Genomic DNA, 23,283 nt, shown 5'->3' with positions numbered 1-23,283 from the left:
TGGATATATACTTTGGTTTAATTTTAGTTGAGATAGAGCAATCAACATGTTTATGTGAACAACCTGACAGGTTCTGTAAAACTTGTGACTTTTTAAAAAAAGTGTTATTTAATTAGACAACATTAAACCATAAATTAAAGATAAGCATTTTTTTATAAAAGGACAATCAAGCAAGGAGCATAAAAACAATATATAAAATAAACAAATGTATTGATTGGACTAAGATGAAACCTTAAATCAAAAGGCTGTTTTTTCCCCATTATCACTTTTATGCCAAAGGACAATTCTAGTGGTATTCACTGCAGAAACCTTTGCAGAAAAATACTGTACAAATGTTTGGACCAAGAAGTACAAATTTCAGCAAGGCACATTTCTGTGGAAATACGTGAATAAAAGTGTCAGCTGAATCTTCAACATCTTTACATCAAACATATCTTCAACCACTGATACAAGCAGCTTTAGCAAAATGTGATTAAGAAACACTCAACTCCAGTATTTTGTACATTACTCAGATAATCATGTGTAACAATTAATTTCCCTTCTTCTTTGTGAGGTCATATTAGGTCTTATGTGGAAAGCTTTTCTATTATACTATTTTGCAATTTGTTGCTGATGCAGTTAACTTTTCTCTTGGTGAATCAAGCTTTTCAAAAGTTTTAAAAACATTTTTTCAGTGCATAAACTTGTCTTTGAGAATAATGTAATTTGGCAAACTGTCTTAATGTGTGGTGTGGTGAACTCTACTCTAAATCAGACTTGAAACTAAGCATCAGAAAATATTGGTAAAATCTATTTAAACAAAATCTTTCTAGTTCCTTTTCATTCTTGTACCATCAATGTATGTTTTCATAAAAGATCAGGTTTTCCACTTGATGAAACTTACAAATATGACAATAACAGTAACTGGGACCTTTCCCGTTTCCTGTACTATACTATCGGGATCTGTTTGCCTGCTTATCATGATAACTATTGATGCAGTTCATAAAGAAAAAAAGCTTGATTCCTTGTTGATTCACACTAACTTCCATAATTAGTAGCAGCTGTGTGAAAACATCTGAAGCCACATTCAATGATCCTCTAGTCCAAAGTACTATAGAATAATATTCCTGGTTCAGGTTATGACTGAATTTTCCTCCACTGTATGATGACATGTTAATATCTATGCTATGAAATTTCTCAGTTCACTGTGAATAATGAGAAAATGGGACATTTCTTTTAGGTGATTCTATTTTAACAGATGAAAATTTTAAATTATTCACAACAAGGGTACCAAGAGGCTGAAGGTAGACATCTGAGACTGCATACTGCTGACAGCCTAATGCCACAACAGGAAAATGATTTAACTTACTGTATCACAGACTTCCAAAACGGAGATACAAAATAAAAATGCACAACACAATTCTCTATAAAACATCTTGTATCTTTCATACAATTATTTTGGTATTCATGATTACTATATGGTACCTTTTTACTACATAATCATAGTACAAAAGAACTGTAACACAAAATTAAAAAGGCTTCTTTCCTTCTGCAGTGCAGAAATAAGGCAGTTTTCAAATGGAGGGACATTGCACCAGGTTTTAAAAGCAAAAATAGAAGTTTGTGAAAGAAAAAAACAAAACCATTCAGCTTCAACCTCTTTAGCCAGTGCTAAAAATGACCAAGTTTCTTACTGTATATTTAAACTTTATTTTGAAAAGAAAAAAGGGTGGATTTTGAAATGAAAACACCCTTGTCAAAAATATACCAAAGAACCAGAACTCTGGAGGGAAAGTAAATATCTAGTGGTACAAGTGAACACTTTGAAGGCAGAGGGAGATACAAATCTCCAGTTTATCTCCAGCGTGATAGGCTTTCTCTGTCCACTGGGCTTGCGGTTACTAGTTGCCGTCACCAGCAGTGTTCCCCACCAATCAGAATTCAGATAAGATCTCTGCTGCTGAAATTCGTCATTTGCAGGGCTTGCTGTTAACTACAGATATCAACTCTGACCTTTCTCTTGTTCACACTACAAAGCAGTGTTCCTCACACCTCTGTCTACTGTATGTGCTTAAGTAGTGCAGGACATTGCAGATGGCAGTTGTATTGATCCCTTTCTGTTTCAGCTAAAGCCTGGTTTGAATAGTTAATGAAAAACTGGGATCAAGGTCAGTCTTCTTTTTGTGATTAGATTGCTCTTTTAAAAAAAAAGATAAAAAAAAGGAGAACAAGCTGATATATGCCTGCGCAGGAAGCTTCTCTTTACTTTGAGGAGAGGCCTATCCTATGTCTATGCCACCTGATCAAATCACAAAACCCTGCATATGATTAATTATATCTCAGGTTTTTTTCCTCATTCTATCTTGCTTGTGCTATTCATAGAGTGTTTCATATTCATGTTTCAAGGTCCATAGGAGGAATAATGCAAAAGGCCAAATGTAACAGGTCGCTCACTGCAGAATTTGAGTTTTTACATTTGGATGAAAGCACTATAAAATCTCAGTAATCTCTGTAAAATAAAGGAAAGAAAGACTTCTAAACCCTCCATGCACTACTGTAACTTGATAAGAATGGCCCATTTTGCCCTAGACATGTGACAAGGTGCTAACCCATTATGGAATGAAACTGTCAGTGTAATCAGTTGAAAATTAACAAGGATCTCTTTAAGAGAGAAGACTAACTCATCGTTATCCTGAAGGTGTGGAAGGAAGCCCCTGAGGAAAAGGATAAACTCATCCTGTATTAAATCCCATTTTTAAGATAGGTGTTAGGGATATTTTGTTTAACATTTTTCTACATGTGCGCTCACATGTATCCATCTATCCCACCAGTTGTTAAAAAGCTGCTTATTCTTGTTCAGGGCTGCTCAACGCAGAGGTGTTTCCAGAAGCACAGTGTCCGGCGCAAGACAATGTCGATGTTTAGTCCACATCGCAGGGCACAAGCACACGAGCACAAAGGGCAGGCATGTCTTCGTAAGCTCCATGAGATGGGAGGAAGCCAGCACACCTTGCGAAAACCCTTGTGAACACAGGAAGAACATGCAAACTCCAGAGGAAAGGCACCCCAGTATGGTAATGCAAGACACAGGATCTGGGAGGCAGCAGTGCTGACAGCCTTTAATTTGGTTGTTACCACTCCTTGAAATTGTCAGATTAAACATGATTATGTTATCTATAACTATGAAAAGGGGCGAACTATCCAATCATCAAACTTTGACGCATGTTTTACTAAATTTGTGAAGCTTCATAGTGGATGTAGCACTTTTGGGTTAAGAAAAGCATCCATACCATTCTGAGTGACCACAGCCTGTCCACAATGACTACAGTTTGTGAATGGTATGATGCATTAATATTCTCAACAGGAAAGAATGTGTTTTGGAAAAAAAAAAGAAAAGCAAAAAAAATAGAAAGATGATAGGGGATGCAGATATAAAGGAAGAAAAAGGATTGACTGCTGACTCTTCTGATTTCTCTGTAGGGCAGCATCCAAAGCTGGAATTACATATGGGACTCCAGCCAGAGACTTCTTACTTCCTTCGCCCTTCCAAACATAAAGTCACGATGAAACCATCTAGGTTGCTTTTTTTTTCCAAGTAAAGCCCTCCACTCGGAGAAAATATCAAAAATCTCATGTTCTCATTTTTCGCCCAAATATAATCTCAGCTGTGAACGCTCCCTTCTCATAGTCGTTGGTATATTTCATATTACTAGATTATTATTTTATTTCTTTATTATTATGATGATGGGTCACCTTCTGTCTACAAGAGCACACAGGGTTTCTTAGTGCAGGCAGGCTGGGGGTTGAGGAAGGCCCGTACCGCCTCTGCAAAAACCTCCTTAATGCCTTCTTGGTTGAGGGCTGAGCACTCGAGGTACTTGATGGCGTGGATCTGGCGAGCGAGCGCGGAGCCCTGCTGCTGGGTGATGGTGGTTTGGTTCTGCTCTTTGAGCTTCTTCAAGACCTCGGCGTCATTACGCAGGTCCTTCTTGGTGCCTACCAGGAGGATAGGCACATTGGGGCAGTGGTGGGTGACCTCTGGGTGCCACTTGTGCTTGACATTCTCATAGGAGGGCGGGCTGGCGATGGAGAAGCAGATGACAAAGACGTTGGTCTGCGGATAAGAGAGGGTACGCAGGCGGTCGTACTCCTCCTGGCCTGCCGTGTCCCACAGATTTAGGCTAATAGTCCTGCCATCCACAGTTACCTGGGAGCTGTAGTTGTCAAAGACAGTGGGGATGTATTCTTTGGGAAAGGCATTGGTGGTGTAGGAGATCAGGAGACAGGTCTTTCCCACAGCACCATCTCCTACCACCACACACTTTATACTCTGCATTCTCACCCGTTCAGGACTTCAGCATCCTGCAAAAGACAAACACTCAATTAGCTTCTTTTCAAAACATCCATAATTTAGGCATCCTCACTTATTCCAGGGTCACTGGCCAAGAACTCCTCAATATCAAGCACATTTTTCCATTTTAAAACTTCTGAAAATGATTCTTTTCCCCTGCTGGCTAGGAAACCTGAACGAGCCCCTGTCCTTCACAGAGGAAGTGTTTTATTCATTTAATACAACCAGCCTTGTTAACATGTGTTGTTACCTAGCGTAACAAATAAAAGGAAAGTCAGACAAAAAGGCACTGGTCCCACAGTATTGTTCATGCAAATTAAGGATAAACATGGAAACAAGATACAGGAAAACATCTGAAATAAAAGAGGGTAGTTTTCCCATGGCCTTGTGCTACACAGCATGGTAGTTGAATGCTCATTAAAAACTAAAACAAAAATGGTGCGTTCACAGAATATTCAAGAGAGGTTTGCCCTAGAAGGGTGTTTTGTAAATGATAAAAAATGTGTGCTTGAGATACAAGTATAAACTATGGAATTTAAAATGGGGGGACACTTTTTAGTAGTCTAGAACAAGCTACTCAGTCTGTTTGTCAAAGCTTACACCCTGGCTTCATTCAGAGGTGGTTGGTCCTCAGATCGCTAGGCTACTAAAAACCAAATACATTAGATAGGCTGAATGGCGTTCTCGCATTTGTATCTTTTTTATGTTATTACAAAGATTTCAGGTTTGTAATAAGTTATTGTATTCACACACCAATGGGATTATACTAGCAGTTAGGCTTTGTTAGACACAGTGAACTGGTAAGTTGTAACCAATGTGTTTCTCCTTTCAGAAGTTTCCCTTTCTCTAGGTGTGAAGAAAATGAAGAGCAACAAAACTAGAAACTGAGCATGCATTTAAGGTCAGAACAGGGATATTTAACAGCTAACATAATGCAGGGCATCAATTAAAATAGACATAGCAGAAAAAGGAGCTTGTGAATATGTTGCTTTAATATCATTGTTTTACACTGTAGCTGCACTGTACAGAGTTTGGTTAGTAATGTTCCTTCAGAAAAACTTTGTGACCTCCTACAGTACTTTACTTTCTTCAAGATGGGATTTACAGGAAAAATGAAGGGCCCACCCTATCTCTAAAGCTTTGTAGTGTCACAACTCCAGATGTCAAACTCTAGGCACAAACACTTCAACAACAAGCTGCTCCAGGCATACATTTCATTTTGCCCGCCTGTTTTATGTCACTCCTCAAACAACATCATGCAAACTTTGAACTGATATAAAGGCTTATTAAACTTAGTTGACAGAGAGGGTCACAGACAATGCATTTCCCAGCCCTAATTACATATGAACACAGATGCTGTCTTGTTAACACTATGACTGGACTGAATACTACTGGCTAGAAATGTGAGTGTTTAGTTCCAGCACAGTTCCTCAGGGTGGAGGGAGAATTTAGCTTGACCTCTCAGTGCCTCAGCTCCACCCAATTGAGTTTTACTGTATTTCGCTGCTGAGACATGGTCTGCACTAACTAACAAACACGAAGCCTCCTCAGAGAAACCAGGCCTGTTCAAAACAAAGATAAGCTCTGAATGTGATGGCGCTTACTGTAAATGTAAGCCCATAACTCAGATGAAAATGCCTGCTTTCTGTCAGTGTCTAGTGGCTTTTTGTTAGATCTTATCTCTTCCCTTGTTACTTTGGGGAAGTTTGCAGACAATAGAAAGTACGCCCTTCAGTGCCTGCTTCATTCGCATTCTCTTGCCTTCGTTTAAAGCATATTTAAAACCACAGTTCGATAATATCGTCTTTGACACCACAAAACGAGGTTGGCTTCGACAGCCCCGATGCAGATGCAAAGAACCAGGGGAGGCCATGATGGAAAAAAGACAGATTTTAGGGACAAGCCACCTGAAAATATAACAAAAGGAACTATCTGAGCCAAGAATCACAAAGACTCATTAACAATGTGGTTATTAAAGTTCAGTGTGCATTAAACCCAAAAAATGTCAGATGTGTCTATGCCAAATTCAATACATAGCATTAAATAATATAGACAATCCTACGTTTCACTAAAGCTTTAAGTGGTGACTGCTAAGCGAGGAAATGGAGCTTTTGAAAGGTTAACCTAGTAATGATTAGAGAGGATGAATCCTGTATAGTGAAGGATCCAGGTTTAAGTCAAAACTGTGTGCATCAGTCTGCTGTTGTAATGTTTTCAAATAAATCAGTGTAAATACAACAAGCAGTAAATGTACAGCAGTATCAAATGACAGGGATACAACAGGGCACAATGTAAAATGCAGGAAGTTAAGTGCAGATGCACAATAAACAGTCAGCTTCAGGAACTGTCTGCCTTTTGTTTATTTGCACATAAGAAAACTACATGGTGAATGAAGGAGGAAATGCGTCACATGCTTTGATAAGGCTGGGGCGAGCAGGGTGACAGAATGAGGGAACTGAGCATTTTTAGTCTTGAAAAGAGAAGATTGAGAGGGGACTTCATACAAGGATTCAGAATCCTCAAGGACACTGATAAAGTCAATACGCTTGACTTGTTAAGAATGAACAGTGAAACAAGAACAACAGGTGGCAAGTATGTGGAAGTGCATTCAAAACTGAGAACAGGAGGCACTTTTTTACCAGAGAATTGTGGGAGTGCGACACAAATTATCCAGCCATTTTGTTGAAGCTGATACTCTGCCGTCTTTCAAGAAATGGCTGGACGAGACTAATTGGAAAAAACAAAGGGCCAGATGTCTTCCACTCATCTGTAACTGTTGTCATGTTCTCAAGCTGTATATTTGTTTTTGCTCTCCATGCCTTAGTGCCTCCTGGCACTGCTGGGCACCCATGTTTTTTCATGTTAGCAGTTAAAGCCACATCTATCCTGCACTGATGCCCAAAGTCTTAAAGTCTGATACTCAAGACTCTTACTGAGAAAATAAGACGTCATAATGACATGTGTGTGTTTCAGAGGACATACTGTCAATGTCTTATTCTCTCCCAGGCTGGGTTAGAGACTAAACTACAGTGACAGACTGTATTTTGCTAATATTTGACTAATAATGTAACAGAATGATTAAGTGTTAAAAATAAATCACTAGTATGAAAAAAAGAGTTCTGCGGGGATTGAAGCATCAGTCTTTCATTCTATTACATTCTTTTGCAGTTACAGTAATGTGGAGAGAGAAGAGATTCTGGATCAATACATATTCCATTAGGTCAAAAAAAGAAAAACAAAAAGATGGGATGTTTTCCAAGTCAGTTATCTGGAAAAACAATAAAATATGTCATCACTATCATTCACTGAAGATGCATTACCAAAGGATATATCCATGGAAACAGCACGGTACAGATGAATAAATGGTAGCTACTCTCTGGTTTCTTCAAGTGAGGTTCGTCATTAACAGTACACCTAAGATGCTGTGTTATGTCAAATTGCTTCTAAAGTTTTTTTAATCTTTTATGTATTTTTGCAGTAAAATGCAGACCAATGATTGCCCATCTAAGAATCATTCATTTTACTTTTGAATGGGTAAACATCCCAAATACATACAGATATCATGAAAAGTTGTCATCCATTTGTTTTTATTTAATATTAACTTCAACACATCAGCTCACTTGAGTGAAAGGTGTGTCAAAAGACACATTACCTTGCCATTCTGCTTACGGAACCTGAATGATTGTCTATAAGGAACTACACTTTTTTTAAACTTTTTAAATACCAGTTTAAATATTCTAACTCATCTGTTGCTAGAGTACTACAAAACTACATAATGAAAAACTAAAGGAGCATGAAAAGGAAACCTCTGAATATATGCACATCTAAATTCTTACATAATGTATATCCTCCACTATCTATACTTTACAGTATGCATGCCTGGGTGTCAGTACAGTATATGTGTTTTTCCTGCAATATTTTTATTTGTGTATCCTTTCACCATTGCAAATAGTATTTTGCTGGTCAGAGTTCAGCTTCCGATTGCCTGTTTTACAAACACTTCTTCCTGTGAGCCTAATATTTTGTTGCAGTGTGTAAAAGATTTCCTGGCTCCCTGCAGGAGCGGGGCACAAGCATTTCACAATAACAAGAAAATAAAACCGAGTCTAGGACCCTTTAACTAATGCAAGTTACTTTTTGATGTCTTACAAGAACTTACTTGTCAGATGTTTATTCAAAGTCCTCCTAAGTAATTTTAGCTTAAACTATGTGGTTAAGTTGTGTGAGCTTCACTTCCACAAAGCATTCTAGCTTTCCGGAAAATGCATGCTGGTGCACATTTTGTTTCTAGTCTTATATTTCTAGTAAATTAAGCATACCAAGTTGTTTTCACCCCAACATAACTCCTCAATGAGCATCCTTTCATTTCTGTCAAAAGATTCTTCTTTCCTGCGTGCTGGCCACTATGTACTGAAATCGTACAATGGATTAAACAGGCCTCATCACCTTCTCCCTGGCTTGGCCTCGTCATTCCTTCACATTTAAACTACACTGCCGAAGAGTTTAGAGTATAGAGAAAACATCCTACCAGAATCAAATGCACACTCCAACACCAGTTATAGAAATATATATTTGACTGCACAAAAAACAATTTATTGTTATATAAATAAGTTTAGTGGAAAAGCAACTTTTTGTTACCTGTAGAATACAATCAATCATCAGTGCAATGATTTAACCCAAATTATTTCAATGCTGCACTTTCAGCAAGTATTAGCAGTGATCACATGGCTGCCACTACCTTTCTAGGTCACATCCGGATGTTCATGAAGTTCTGTAAAATGGAGCACATAGGAAGTTTGTAAAAGTATTTTTTTTTCTTTTTAAATTTTTTTACTTCTTTTTTTCGACCGAGTAACAATAAGTTTGTGTAAACACCCCCCCCCCTCCCCCACACACACACCCAAAAAAATATGGTCCTTTTTTAAAATTATTAAGAACACCTGGGTCAATTTTTTCCATTTAAGGTTTAGGAACACATACCAAAATATAGGTTTTCTTTCAACACAACTCAGAAATGGTTTATTACAGTTTGGATTTTGGGAGAGGGGGTGGTGGAAGAAACACATTCAGACTAATTCATTCTGAAAGCAGAACACTGGACTCTTACCAGTCTCTCTGTGCTACAGATGTTCAACACAACAACAGGGAGATGTGATACAGCTCTGCCCATCCTCTGGAGAACAAGAACCTCCTAGTTCCACTCGGTGATGACACTGGACTAGAGCACTCTAGTACTCATATGGGTACAGCCACAAACTCGCGAGAACAGCTTTACAATTGAAAAAGGTTTGCCGTACACATTCCAGAATGCATACTGCTATTTCAAAGGTCGCAGAAGAGCTCTCACAGCTCTCAGGACCTCTCACATTTTGCTTCAGGTAGTGTTAGTAATGTCTGAGGCTGTACTCATACAAAAGTGTGCAGCACTCCAGGTTTAACATTGTACAGTGCCAACTTCTTCTTCTGCCCTGAAGTAGGGGTTTAAGGTGGGAGGAAATGCGTGCAGCATCCTTTCTCTCAAATTGTTTGCACAGCTCATGGCAAGGTAATGACAATGAACAGTACTGGCAAAACAAGCATGCACCAAACATATTTAAAGTAATCTTAAAACAAAATGACCCACAATTTTATCACAAGATGAGGGCCCAGTAGTCAACTGGAGACACCTGGGCATAGTGTTGTGCCAAGTGAGAAAAAACAGAAGTCCCAGAAGTCCTCTGGCAATTGTATTTTTAAAGCATCATGTCAAAATTCTGAGAAGCAGGGGAGAAAGGAGATAAGAGGACAGGAAAGGAGAAGGGAAGAAACTCCTGTAAATGCAATATTGGTATATTACAAAACCAAATTTCTAACTGCAGAAAAGCAGAAGTGAGTCTATGTGTGACATAGAAGAATGAGATACAGCAGGGCAAAGTGCCAGTCAGGTCACTAATGGCAGTGAATTAGTGATGTACGCTGTATCAGCCTAACAAAACCACTTGCATCTTCTGATAAAACAACACAGAGCAGAGCTAAGCTGATACAGGCTGCTACAGCTGAACCACAGAAGCCCTGTTATAGAACTTCATACCACAACACATCACAGCATACAGTGTTTATATATACTGTACATAAAAAGGAACTCCGTATTGATAGTCTTCTATTTTTCCTTAAACAGCTTACAAGCTACAAATTCATGGTCCATAACAACGCTAGTAGCGCCTGAACACCTACGGCCTGTGCTCACAGTGTTATACAGCAGTTTCAAAAGAACAACAGCATAATTTCACCCAGCAAGGGCTTTTAGAATTAAACTTCACTAGCACGTATGGTCGAAAAAGAAGAGTACATATGATTGTTAGACTCACCAGGCACATGTTAAGATTTCCTCTTCATTAATCACAATAATTATTTTGTTTGTAAATTATTTTTATAAAAACAACTGTTTGGATCTGTGCAGCAATATTTATCCCAAAGGATCCCACGGTGTTTCACATCGCTTCACATCTAGGAAAACACTTGCTTGGCTGCTGATGTAGGGCAGCAATTCTATTATGTACTAGCAACCCCCACACCCCCAGCCCATCCACACAGCAGATCAGAGGGAGTTAACTTAATTTGATTGGTGAAGTGAGAAATTACTTCTCCAATCTTAGGGAAGAAATATGGAGAAGCTAGATGGCGCAAGCTCAAGGTGAAATGTAGCCAAGACACCAGGGTAAGATGCCAAACTCTTCCTAGCAGTGCCCTAGGATCTTCCATGGCCAATCTGCAAGTCATCAGTCATTTCATCCCAACAATGGCACCTCCTACAGCACACCATGCCCCGTCACCATACTGGGATAGTGGTTAAGGGAAACTAGACTTCCACTGAGGTGCACACATTCACAGACAGCTTCTGATCAAACAGGCAATTTTCAGACGAATTACAACTGCCTTCACAAAGAATTTACCAGGGCACGATGTCTGCATTTGCACTGTTATGTTTCCTTCTACAAAACCAATGCAGGCGTCCAAATCTAACCCAATACGCTGCACACTACAGTACGGCATGTTTATCGCACATCATCGGGCTAATAATTATGTATTTTTAAAAGTTTTTCAAATATCTTTTTTTTTTTTCCAGTCAAGATCCTTAATTATCCTTTGGATCTGATAAGCACACTATGACAGATGCCTAACAAAGATGTGGTGCACACATTCAAAGCCAGGAGGCAGGATTGTTGTCAAGAAGAGAGTCTGCTGGCTGCAGGCCAGTCCACATCAAAACTCATGGCCAGCTATCATAGGTCCTGCTTATCATTTTTCACGAGGTCATTTAGCTGCTTCGCAGTTATATAATACCAGGTATCGTAATAGAATCTTCTAGTATGATATCTGTATTACCACGATAAATTTTAGAACTGTAGAACAGTTGTCCAGTACATGTACTTGTTCAGTCAAAAAAAAGATTCAGAGAAAATTCTGAAAACCATACAGTTCTGTGCTTTTAAGCTACGGATGAGTCCTGAAAACCAGACGCCATTTGGTATAAACCAAACAATGAAACAATACCTTTAAAGTTTAAGATAAAAACAGGAAGAGTCTTAACTTCAGTTGCTTTGGAAATAGAAAGGTTTCTCAGCATCAAGGGAAATAACACAGTTCACTGGAAAAACTCTTTTTAAGACATTTTATACTGAACAGATCAAACAAAATTGCTACTGCTGTTCCATCTTTTGAAAACACATTTTTTTATACTTTATACTAAACACTTTTTATAGACCTTTTCTACTGTCCTTCTTCATACATTTTTATTGGGCTTTTGTGACTTCAGAATTATTTTGTGTAAGCAGTTAGCAAAGATCATCCATACAACATGTTTTTTATTTACAGCCCTAAAGGATGCATTATCCATATTTTTTGGAACATTGCAGTACTGTAAAAAGGATTTCCCTTCACATGAAGGATAAACAACCCTGTGGAGTAATTTTGCTGAAAACAACATGCCTGTATTGATTAATCAGAATCACAGCTTAACACCTTAAATTGGGAATGTCGTGTACATTAAGATTAAGTGCCTTTAGTTGATCTGTACAAATGTACTGGATTTTAGGGACAGAATAACTCATTTTCAGAAATGACTTTATTAGGCAACAGGATACCTTGTTTGCAGAAATGTTCCCCACTTTTTGTACCACTCTATAGTTCTGGGGTCCCTTATTATTTTAGGTCTATGGTAAGCATACCAAGCCATTATAGCCAAAAACCACACACAAACATCCTTCATAGGCTTGTGTGCAGTCTCTTTTCCGTTTTTCATTTTCAGAATTCATTTTCTCTAAATCCTCCAAGAGTATGCACTCAAACAACATTATCAAAACATGAGCAGACACATAGGGTTGGTGTTAACATAGTAAATTCAAGATCCCTTCAGCCAAGTTAACACTAACCCTAATTTCTTGCAGTCAGTGGGAAATTCTGGCTGTAAAGCTATAAAAGTATCACAAAGTCTCAGAGATCAATTTGGAGCACAGAGCAATACTACAGAAGATATTATCTATAGCATAGTGGTAGCACTAGATAGGTACAATATAGAGGAATGAATATATATATTTTGCTGTGCTGCTGTGACCTAAATATACTTCTAATTCCACCTTTTGCACATATAAAGTCAGTTAGTAGCCATGACCGCCTTCATGGGTGCCTAATGCCCTGAAAATGTAAGAGCTAATTAATATTCAATCCCACAATTCGTAGCAATTGCAGCCTCTTAGAATATACCCAAAATAGATTGACATGTAAGTAAAACAGATAAGCCATTAGAAGATGTCATTCTTTTAAGTCTCTACATTGAAAGCAAGGCTGATTAGGGTGTATTATTTATCAGAATTATTGTACCTTGTCAATATCTGCAAATAATTTAAAAAACCTTTGCGTGCATTTGGTCATATGACGAAAAAATGCCTTCCCTTCACAAATTACTTCGTAGGAAACTGACACCTGACCAAGAACTGGTATCTGGCCATTGCTGGAAAGCTTGCTAACGTGAACATGTTTCAGTTGCACTCATTAATATTGTTAAAGGTCTCTAAATGTCCATCAAAATCCAACTACTTCACACTGTTGGATAGCTCTCTCCCATACAGCTGTCTAAATATTTCAACAAAATGGTTTCACCCTCTTAGCCAACCCCCTTAGACAACCCTAGGTTGTCTTACAGATCTGCCCCCTTGGGTAAATCAGTTACATTTCGAACACAGGCAGATTTTTAAAATGCTTGGAATTTGATTAGAACATCTGCTGATACAAAACAAAACACCGTGGCAACAAGCAATGAATTCTTCAGCTTTTAAATCAAGTAAAAAGGATACTTTATCCTTAGTTTCAGATAGAGATATTTCACTCAGTGTACGCTGTGTGTCTGTTCTTTAGCTTCTGTTCGTTTTTTTTGTTGTTGTTGCATGATGTCCATTTCCCAGACCTGACAGGAAACAGTCTATATGGGAATCCTACTTTGGTTGCACCACCAGGCTAAACAACATGGTGATACTCTTGCTTCCTTTCTGCAGTTCCTATGAGAAACCTTTGAGACTTTTTTTCAGACATTAGTGTGGCTGGAATATGTTCATTAAGAGGGCAAGCAACAAACCAGAATGAACAAGACAGTATCCCGCAGGACACATATTTTAGGTCATGAAAAAAGTGATTAAAAAAATTAAAAGTACTTAAAAAATAATGCATACGGTACACACAGTATGCATTGTTACATAAAGTATGGTCTACAGTAACGTTCTTGTGCCACATTAGATGGCATAGCCAAACCATAACAGTTTTATTTCATGAGAAAGCAGAAACTAGCTGAGGAAAATTACTAGCAATAATAGCTTCCTCTAGAATCCCTCAAATAACTTGTTTTTCAAAAACTCTGATGTCTCAATGTCTTAGCATGCGTTTCTATGCAAACAGACCGCATCGTTCAAAAATGCAACAGTGAATCTAACTGACTCAGGTTTTCTGTTTGTCTTGCAAGGTCAACGTGACACCTCTCATGCAGTCTGTGACATTGTGCACCTTTAAAGCACACTACCACCAGAAGCTTTCTCCTGTACCTGTACATCAGTAGAGCCAACATGACAGTGAACAGTATGCAGTTGGTTAACGCCTATGATGGAAGTACAGGAGTCTTAAAGGCTAAGTCATAGATGCATTTTCCCCATACTTAACAACTGTAAAGGCATAATCCAAATATTGAGTTAATAGCTCCTTTATATCTGTTAACTAACATTTCCACGTCTGTTTTCATCTTTTAAGAGAGTGCACTTCTCCAAGCTGCCTGCCTGTACAGTAGAAATAGAGAGACCTGCCAGTCTTAAGCCCGTAGCAAAGGAATGAGTGTTTTAAAAGCTGCTACGTACAGTAGATAAGTGATATCTTAGGATCACTATTTTTCCAGAGTAAATATGTCATGTGGAGCCATAATGGAGACTTCCCTAAACTGCCTTGACACCATGGCCTGCAAAGACAGTTCATAAAGCCTCGGCAGTTAAGTGATAATACAAGCTTAGGCCTCTGAATCTTTGTGCCACACTATAAAAACTGCTGGCTCTGAGGCTAACTAAGTTGGTAGCACCTGGCTTTGTTCAATAAAATGATCTAAGCTGAGAACTTTCAAAGCTTGAAATGCTCACAGTACCAGTATACTCCACTATCAAGCATAAAAAAATGCAAAACATACTGTAAGACTAAGCACATACCAAGAGTGTAATTTTACAATTTTACACTCTTTCAGAGAGAAGACTACAAGGGTCCTGATTCAAAATCCTCAAAGGCACTTACAGTCAACCCAGTGCACTTCTTTAGAATGAACAGCAAAATATGGCACAAGTGGAAAATAGGTGGCATTTCTTTACACAAAAGGTTGTTAGAGAATGGAACAAGTTACTCAGCCATATTATTGAAGCCAGAATTCTGGTTTCTTTCAAGAAAAGACTGAATGAGATGATCTGATCTATTAGTTGCTACTAAAGGAGATGGGTTTAATATCTTAATCTCATTTGTTACCTTTCTTATGTTCTTTTTTAATTCTTTTTTTTAATTATTGTAAATTTGAATAGTAATGCTTTGTTCGAAAGTAGCAAACTTTGAGGTATACAGTGTATTTTATTATTTGTGTAATCAAGTTCGGTGATACAGGGGTGCAAATCAGATGGGGGTCATTTTAAATAAGCAACGTATTTATCAAATTGGAATTTAGATTTCGTTTTTCTTCTGGTTTTTGTATTTCTAACAATAACGTGAAGTTGCATAACAAATGTGAAATAAAATTAAAGTGGTAATTTCTTTATTGAGAGACTTTTCTTGTTATTCTAAAGAAGAGTGTATTAAGTACACGTGGGATTGGGGTACACAAACATTTAGGTATAAAAACTAGTTCATTCAGGGAGTGGCTCTTGACTCAAGATTCTAACTAAATTCAAAATAGAGGAACCAATTTCAGCTGACAAGAAACGGTTCACTGAAACTTTTCTTTACCAAAAACATAAAATCGTCACGCGAGCTTTAACTTTTCGTTGAATTAAGTCTATTCAATTAACGGTCTTATGGCCAAATTACATTTTAGTTTTGTAACCTCGGTCGGTAACAAATTGCACAGTGAGGCGTATGCCTGCGAAACCGTTAATGTACCAGCCTAGATTCGCTCAACTACTGACAAAACAAAACTGAAACTCCTCTGCTTAAGAAGCAGCATATGTAATATAACAGTTACTAGACATTTGAACAAGTATCGGTGAAAGACTGTCATCTTGTTGTCTTTTTTAAACAAAAGCATGGAAAATAGAAAAAAAAAAAACTCACCACACATAATCTTGTTTCTGCGAGTACTTCTCCCTATTGGATCCCAGGCTGAATATCTTTACTGAATGTCTAGTTGAGCAGTCACTCCTCTTGCTCTGTGAAGGAAGTGAAGTGTAATATCAGGGGAGGAAGTCAAATACAAAAAAGGCATTGCTCTATGAGGAAGTATATTTGCAAAGTATATATGTATATATGCGTACTTGACATCTATGCAAAACACTGAAAAAAAAATCTGGTTTAATTGGCGGATTCTAGATAACACATTACCCTCCGTCTCCTCTCGTTTACTGATGATACAGTGCTACTGTTGCGGATTAAATAACAACTGCAAGCTGTGGTGCATATACAGTATATAGACAAATAACATTTACAAAAGGAAAAAAACTCACCATTTATACTTTACACTTTTCCAATGTCTTAGTCAAAATTGCAGCGCCTCGTTCTATCCTCTTGAAAGCAAAAATTATAATATCTAGTTACAAAACTTAGAACTACGTATTTTTAATTCATCCACACCCACCGCCCTCTGCGTCAATATTTTCTATTTTACTACATAGATTTAAAACCTTAACACCTTCATTCGTTCAGCTTTGCACGCGTTTTGCTGCATTTTGCTGCTTGGAGAATGATCCAGAAGGATTGTGCCAATTATTTTCACTTATTAATTGTTGTGTCTGTCAAATAAAAAGTCTATCAAGACCGTTATGTAAAGAGATTTTTGGAGTTTCTGACCAAAAATAATGTGAGAAATTTTAAGTATCAACTTCGAACTAAAAGCGGCGTTTAGTTAGGTGCTAAAAAGCGAAAGTTATAGACATATTTGCGGTTTTTCAAATCAAGTTCATCTAAAGGAAGTAAGTTCATTTACCCGGGATACTATAATTTCAAAGTTTCAGATTAAAAAAAAAAAGATCAAGAACTAAAAGGCGCAACAGCCTGACTGTTCTGCTCCGCAGCAGTCCAGGGTTGACACGGATGACAACCACCTGCAAACTTTAAGCAACCACCCCAGGCTACAGATGGGCATCTGAAAGTCCCTTCGGTTAAATAACATAGCCTAAGACATACATACTGTATGTTTCTGTGAGCCCCTTCATCCTTCAAAAGCATGATGCTTTTGTTGCCCTCTGAAAATGTTTAGATAGTTTTCTAACTGCGGACAGATGCTTTTTCAGTTGTGAAAATGTCTTGCACGAGATAATAATTTGATTTATGGGGTGTTATTAATCATCATCGTCTTAAAGAGGTCAAATCAGTGTGAACCCAAAGCCACATTGTCCAATCTTAGAGCGCCATCTGTTTGTGATTGAGAAATTGGTCTTTTTAGGGGCATTTGTCTCTTCCGGCTTAAATGTACAATTTTATGCAAATTTATTTTAATAAAGAATTCAGCCATTATTAAGAAGAGATAAATGCCCATCTCAACTAGAAGACATCTCCACATCCATTGTTGATTACTCTGACTTCAACAAAGGCATTGCCACATTGACTGGGTTATAAATATAAAACTAGACGTTTTTGACTGTGAGGCAACCACTGTGGACTACAAAGCAGAACAAGTTGGAGAAGTCAGAAATGGCTTCACAAGCTGCATTCGTGGGGAACTGTAGTGTGGCCAGACTGTGCAAGCAGAATGAAATTTAGCCAAAACATCTTAAAACACAAGTAATCAGAACCTCGGTTTAATGTCAGTTTAATGTTTAAGGACATTTCTCATCATTCAATGTCCCCAGGCCCCATACAATGTGTATCTTAGTGATCCAGGAAGAAGAGTGCCACCTACTGGTCCACCAATACCACTTACAACAGCACCTGGTTTTGTAGTAGAACAGGGCTACTCAACCAGTGGCACTTCTAATTCAATCTCTTGCTAAACTGTGTTCCAGCACAGTCTGTAATTATCAATTTGGTAATCATTAGGACTGACAAATCAGTGTTTGTGCTGGTTGGAGCACAATAAAGCAGACTGAAAGGGCTGCAAGTTGAGGAACATTTTCTTAAAGATCTCCTGCCCCAGTACTGACCAGGCCCAGTCTTCCCTATCTTATGATATCTGATGAGATCATGCTGAAGGTGTTAAGGCTGGTGTTCATGTAGTAATATAGAGTTTAACATTATTTTCTGGAACCAACATCCTGGGTGCAGTTCTGCTTTAAAACATGGACCAATAATTAGTAATAGGTAAATGCTTGGCAAAATTGTTTGGAAATGAAATATACATTAATATTAACTGTCAAAACCTGATCAACAGAAAAATGCAACACAGTGCTTCAAATACTGTACGATGATGTTATCCAAAAAAATAGTCTTTCCATACAGTGACTTGCAAAAGTGTTTACCCATTTCCAACGATGTTTACTTTGTACGCGATGTACAACGTTTTTTTTCATCAAGACTTGAATGTTTTAATTGAACACGCACGAATGGAACAAACTCATCAGCAAAATTTCCAAAGAAAAATGCTAAACTAAAACGTGTTTAAGTATGCACTCACTTTGCTATGGCAAACCTATGTTAGCATGGGTGTACAAAAATACTTTGAAAAATGGCATAGTTGAGTGGCCTCTGTGTTCAACAATATCTCTTTAAGGTCCCTTGGTTTGGCAGTGAATTTCAAACAGATTCAACCATGAATCTAATTTATTCTGCAGATTTACTTCTCTTAAAAACAAGTATACAGCAGAGATATACACCACGTATGAAAGTGCAGAACAGTTCGTGCTAGAAAGAGTCCTCAAGATGGCGTACTTAAGCTTATTTGAATGCTTTACCAGGCGAAGAGATGTCGGATGCGTCATGCGAGATGTAATCTCTGCCACGTTTGATTCCTGACGCAAAGCCAAATGACAGTAAATTCTGTTGCTGCGCCTTTGTTACGCAACCCACAAATCACTACCTACTGCTGTGCCGGTGTATTTTTTTCGTCACCTGACATCAGAAACAGAAACTGAGTTTTCCTTGCCAATGAATATCTACGCTGTTTAACTGTATTAGGCACCTCTCGTTGGCAATATTAGTGCTTACTTTTAGAGCTCAACGACAAAAGCATTATACATGCCGATTAATTTAATCTTTATAGGGATCAAATTATTGTATGTCAGAAAACTCCAAAAGTAATCAACAAAGCCTAATAATTACTAGAAAACCTTAAGTACACATTTTTATTTATAACTGGCAATTTAGTAACTTGGTATTTTTAGTAAGCGAAAGCAATCGGTTAGATTAAGTTAAAATAATAACCTACAAATTATAAATAAAAAATATAACAAATACAGAACAGAACAATGTTATAGTTTATAAACGTATGTCAACTAATAACAGCAATTAGTATTAATAAAATCAACGCTAATGTGCAAGTATGTCCCGAAATAAAGTTAACACATTGTGTGAGGTACTATTATATCGCAATGACCAAATAAGAAAAACAAATTAATTGTGGCAAAACATGGTACAACTGCCCCTGAGTCGCACCCACGGAATCGGAGTATCAGCCGTTATTACCCGCCAAACAGCAACAGCACCTAAAGCGCATCCTGTGACGTATTTCTACTGCGACGAGTAAAATTTGGCAAGGCAAAGCCGGGAAGAGTAGGCTTCCTCCTGTGCAGTAGGTGGCGCTGTGAGAGCCAAGTGCCACTCCAGCCTTCTGCGGTTTCTTGGCGCAGACGGGCACTGAGGTCCTGCCTAGTCGGAGCTGCAGCGGAGCCCCTGCAGGAGTTACAGCAATTCAATTAGGAACTAGAGCGCGTAGCAATTAGAAAGGGAAAAGAAAATTCTCCACCCCCGAGTGGAGGTGGGAATAGTAAGCAGACCATCGGCATAGACAGCAACTTGAATTTGTGTTAGCCGAGGGGCCTTCCAGTATTTGCCAGATTGCGAGCTTTTTGCAGGACTGTGGCTGTCCGATTTACAGCCGCTGGCTGGGAGTCGCAAGTGTATCTCTTACTTAGCCCGGGGAAGCGGCCTGTCGCCCAGCTTGACCGGCTTCGCGACTGGATCTCTGAACACACGGGAGAATCAGCGGAGGAAATCGCCACCTTCCACGCGTGATTTGTCCCTTTGCAGATGGAGTACAGAAGGAGTTCTGGGAGTCTGTGCGAAGTGAAGACGTGCCCCTGATTTAGAAAATCAAAACTCGTCGGACCCGAGGACAGTCAGAAACGCACCCCATGCGAGACATCTGAACGGTAAATCTCCTTTTTAAATACATTGCACGGAGGAACACGCTTGTATCATTAAGGACTTGAAAGCGAGATCTCCGGGAGGGTGAGACCAAGAGAGACACTCGCACCCAGGAAAACTACCAGAAGGATATTGCTTATATCTCAAATCACCCTGGACCAAACACTTAAGAGCGAGTCTGGATTTTATGTGGTTTATCCGATGAAGCCATATTAAGCACGTGAGGTATGAAATTAAATTACGGGGAAAAAAACGACGGTGTCAGTAGTATAAGCTAGTATTGTTTCAGTTTAAAACTTAACGTCCTGTTTAAGAATTCTAAGAATGCACAACATTGTGTATACAGGTACTGAAATCCCCCATATTTAGATCATGGATTTGTAGCCAGTTTTATCAGATAAACAGACGAAGTCACTTGAGAGATATGTTTAGTAAACTAGCAATCTGTCAACAGAAAGGGCCCAGGAGCAGGTAACTTAATACTTTTCGTGACACAGTCAAAATTTAAGACGGGGTTCTTTGAGTGTTCCTACAGACATAAAGGTGTTTGGCAAAGAGACGGGCATTTGCTCTTGCCGAAAGTAAAGTTTTAAGCTTTAATGGCCAAAATCGAGTAAATCAAACGTGCTATACCTTTCTTCGGTTATGTAAAGGTGCTGGCGCACCGATTTAGTAAAACATAGTATATTGTATTATGTGATGGCTTTAATAGAGGTCATACTAAGTACATTTTGTACTCTGAATTACTGTAGCTGTAAAAGGTTGAACCGAGTGACTGAACTGTTACAAACTCCAAAAACAGGTTAAATTGAGTGAAAGCACAACAGTCCTTTGTATTGGCAAAATACGTGAACTGAAAGTTTATTCTAAGACTCCCTATTGTCTAGAATATCGTATCTTCGTCCTCCGGCGTACGTTAAGGACATTTGAAGATTGCATTATATTTATTTGAGCTTTACAGTACAAAACATCTCTGGGGTCACCGCGACCTGACTCCAGTGACAGAACAAGGGTTTCAGCTTAATTTTTTTTTTCCTCCTGAAAGTACACAATGGATTTCAGCAAATTAGTGACCCTTTGGATTGTGTTCCTGTGTCTCTTGGGCGAAAGCCGGGCAGAGAAGCCGCAGCCAGCGGGACAGTCTCATGCAGAACAGCAAGCAGAAAACGGAGTCTCAGGTAAGAACAGACGCTCTCCTGTTGTCAGAAGGTAAGGGTGACAGGTGGATTCCTCCCCAGGGAATGTATGTGCAGATTCAAAGCAACTAATGTGCAGACTACACCTGTTTCCCGGTTGTAGTCATTGTATGTACATGCCTGCACATTGGAGCAACTGCTTTATTTTGTAAATGCTTTGTATATTCCTGTGATCACTGAACATTCAAATGCATATCTTAAAGGGTTTTTAGGTGATTGAAGTGCCTTCCAAAATTTGGTTATAAATGAACTATTTTCTTTGCCTGTGTTACACAGCTCTATATATATATTTTTAATAACATTTGTTATATCCAGATAAGCTGAATATAGTCAGGATATGAATTCAGAGTTATGCAAAGTCATGGGTGTTATCTGGCCAAGGGCTAAAATATTGCTTGTGCTTAGAATACTGTTTTGTTATGTTGTTACTGTATGTAGTGTGGAAGCAAATAAGTGGTTTTTGCCAGTCTTTAAATAATGTAATCTGGTGCACAGGAAGAATGCTAAATAAGGCATGTTCTTCTTGCATGGTATCACACAGAAAGCTGCTGGAAGGAGCTGCAATTTTTTTGATGACCCTTTTTTTATGACAGAAAACCACACAGCTTGACCAATTCTTGTCGGAATCACTTAAGCGAGTCCCAGAGGACACGTTGTAAGGATTTATGATCGTCTCAGAAATGGCAGGTTGCTGTGATGTGTTTTGGATCCAGCAAAAGAAACGACTAAGCTAACATTCCTCAAGTGTTTGATATAGACCACTTTGTTTTATAGGGAATCTTTGTCTCTTTGATTCTCTAGTGCAAAAAGTAACCAACTCTACTGTAGATATCAAAATAGCAGATATGATGGTCTAAATATGCTTTAGAATGTATGATCAAAACCCTGTATTATATCGGGCAGTAAACATCCAGGTACTGTTTTAATTGTCTTTCCCTTATAATGTAGAATGAGAATAATTAAAAATATAGCTCCTTTGAAGGTATGGTGTTAGATATAAAAGCAATAACAGCATATCATTTAATTAATGATAACGCAGAAATATGGTACTGAATTTTTCACATTGAGATATGTTGTAGGAATACTGTGAAGCTAATTTAGCTCTTTAGCGTAAATAACTGCTGCTTGCATTAGTATTGATTGCCTCTTCTGGAAAGAAGTTAAAAAACTCTTGAGTTAAACAGTGGCAAAGTGTGTTTTTCCATCTTAAATATCTGCTGCCTTCATGCCTTTTTTTAATCTTATTTTATTTGTTTAAATTTTATGTCTTATACATAGGCAAGTGATTTCTTTTTTTATTCTTTTCAGCACGATTCCACCAGTTAATTCCTGAGTAATGAGTTAGAAGAAAAGTGTAATAAGCCATCTCACTGGTTTATCACATCACCCAAACAACCTGTGCCTGATTTAATGCCTAATTTATCATGGCTGTAGAACCAAAGAATACTTAGAGCAGTTTCATTCCTTAAACATAAACCTACTAACAAGACGACATTCCTTCCTTTATTAAGTTTTACTTGTGTTAAACACAGTGCCTGAATATTCAACCGTTATTCAAGACACTTGTACTTGAAAGTCAGTACTTCTCATCAATGCCATGAGCCTTGACTTTATATTGGGACAAAACAACCTTGTTCTGATATTTCAACAGCTAAAGGTTACTGGATTACACCAAGGGAACGGACTTTTGCACCTTTGGTGTGTGTCCGGTCTAGTATAATTTAAAGGACGAAGAGCAAATCCAAGCATAATTCACAT

General features: G+C 38.3%; 2 protein-coding genes across 6 annotated transcripts in view; one reads left to right on the top strand and one right to left on the bottom strand.

Moving 5' to 3' along the window:
• Nucleotides 1-16,611, bottom strand: rhogb (ras homolog family member Gb). Its single transcript, XM_088921348.1, has 3 exons — nt 16,537-16,611; nt 16,148-16,242; nt 1-4,341 (listed from the first exon to the last, which is right to left on the bottom strand). Exon 3 carries the CDS (start codon nt 4,313-4,315, stop codon nt 3,740-3,742), a length of 576 nt encoding a protein of 191 aa, XP_088777474.1. The 5' UTR covers nt 4,316-4,341; nt 16,148-16,242; nt 16,537-16,611; the 3' UTR covers nt 1-3,739.
• A 3,192-nt stretch (nt 16,612-19,803) lies between these two features.
• LOC148830520 (stromal interaction molecule 1-like) overlaps nt 19,804-23,283 on the top strand; it is a 53,873-nt gene continuing 50,393 nt past the window's right edge. For 3 of the 5 annotated variants that reach the window (XM_088920956.1, XM_088920954.1, XM_088920958.1), the window contains exons 1-2: nt 19,804-20,334; nt 21,375-21,507. In XM_088920956.1, coding sequence (XP_088777082.1) covers nt 21,381-21,507 — 127 coding nt within the window. In that variant the 5' untranslated portion in view covers nt 19,804-20,334; nt 21,375-21,380. Of the gene's footprint in view, nt 20,555-21,374; nt 21,508-23,283 lie in introns of all 5 variants that reach the window. The other 2 variants (XM_088920957.1, XM_088920955.1) reach the window with 2 other exon arrangements.

This window comes from Atractosteus spatula, chromosome 7, assembly GCF_055471065.1.
Source record: "Atractosteus spatula isolate fAtrSpa1 chromosome 7, fAtrSpa1.hap1, whole genome shotgun sequence".
In the NCBI taxonomy this organism is placed as follows: domain Eukaryota; kingdom Metazoa; phylum Chordata; class Actinopteri; order Semionotiformes; family Lepisosteidae; genus Atractosteus; species Atractosteus spatula.
This window is presented reverse-complemented; position numbering and strand designations above follow the sequence as displayed.

Bases quoted from the DNA above. Each gene is read 5' to 3' on its own strand.
- rhogb (XM_088921348.1), bottom strand. From the start codon at position 4,315: ATGCAGAGTATAAAGTGTGTGGTGGTAGGAGATGGTGCTGTGGGAAAG.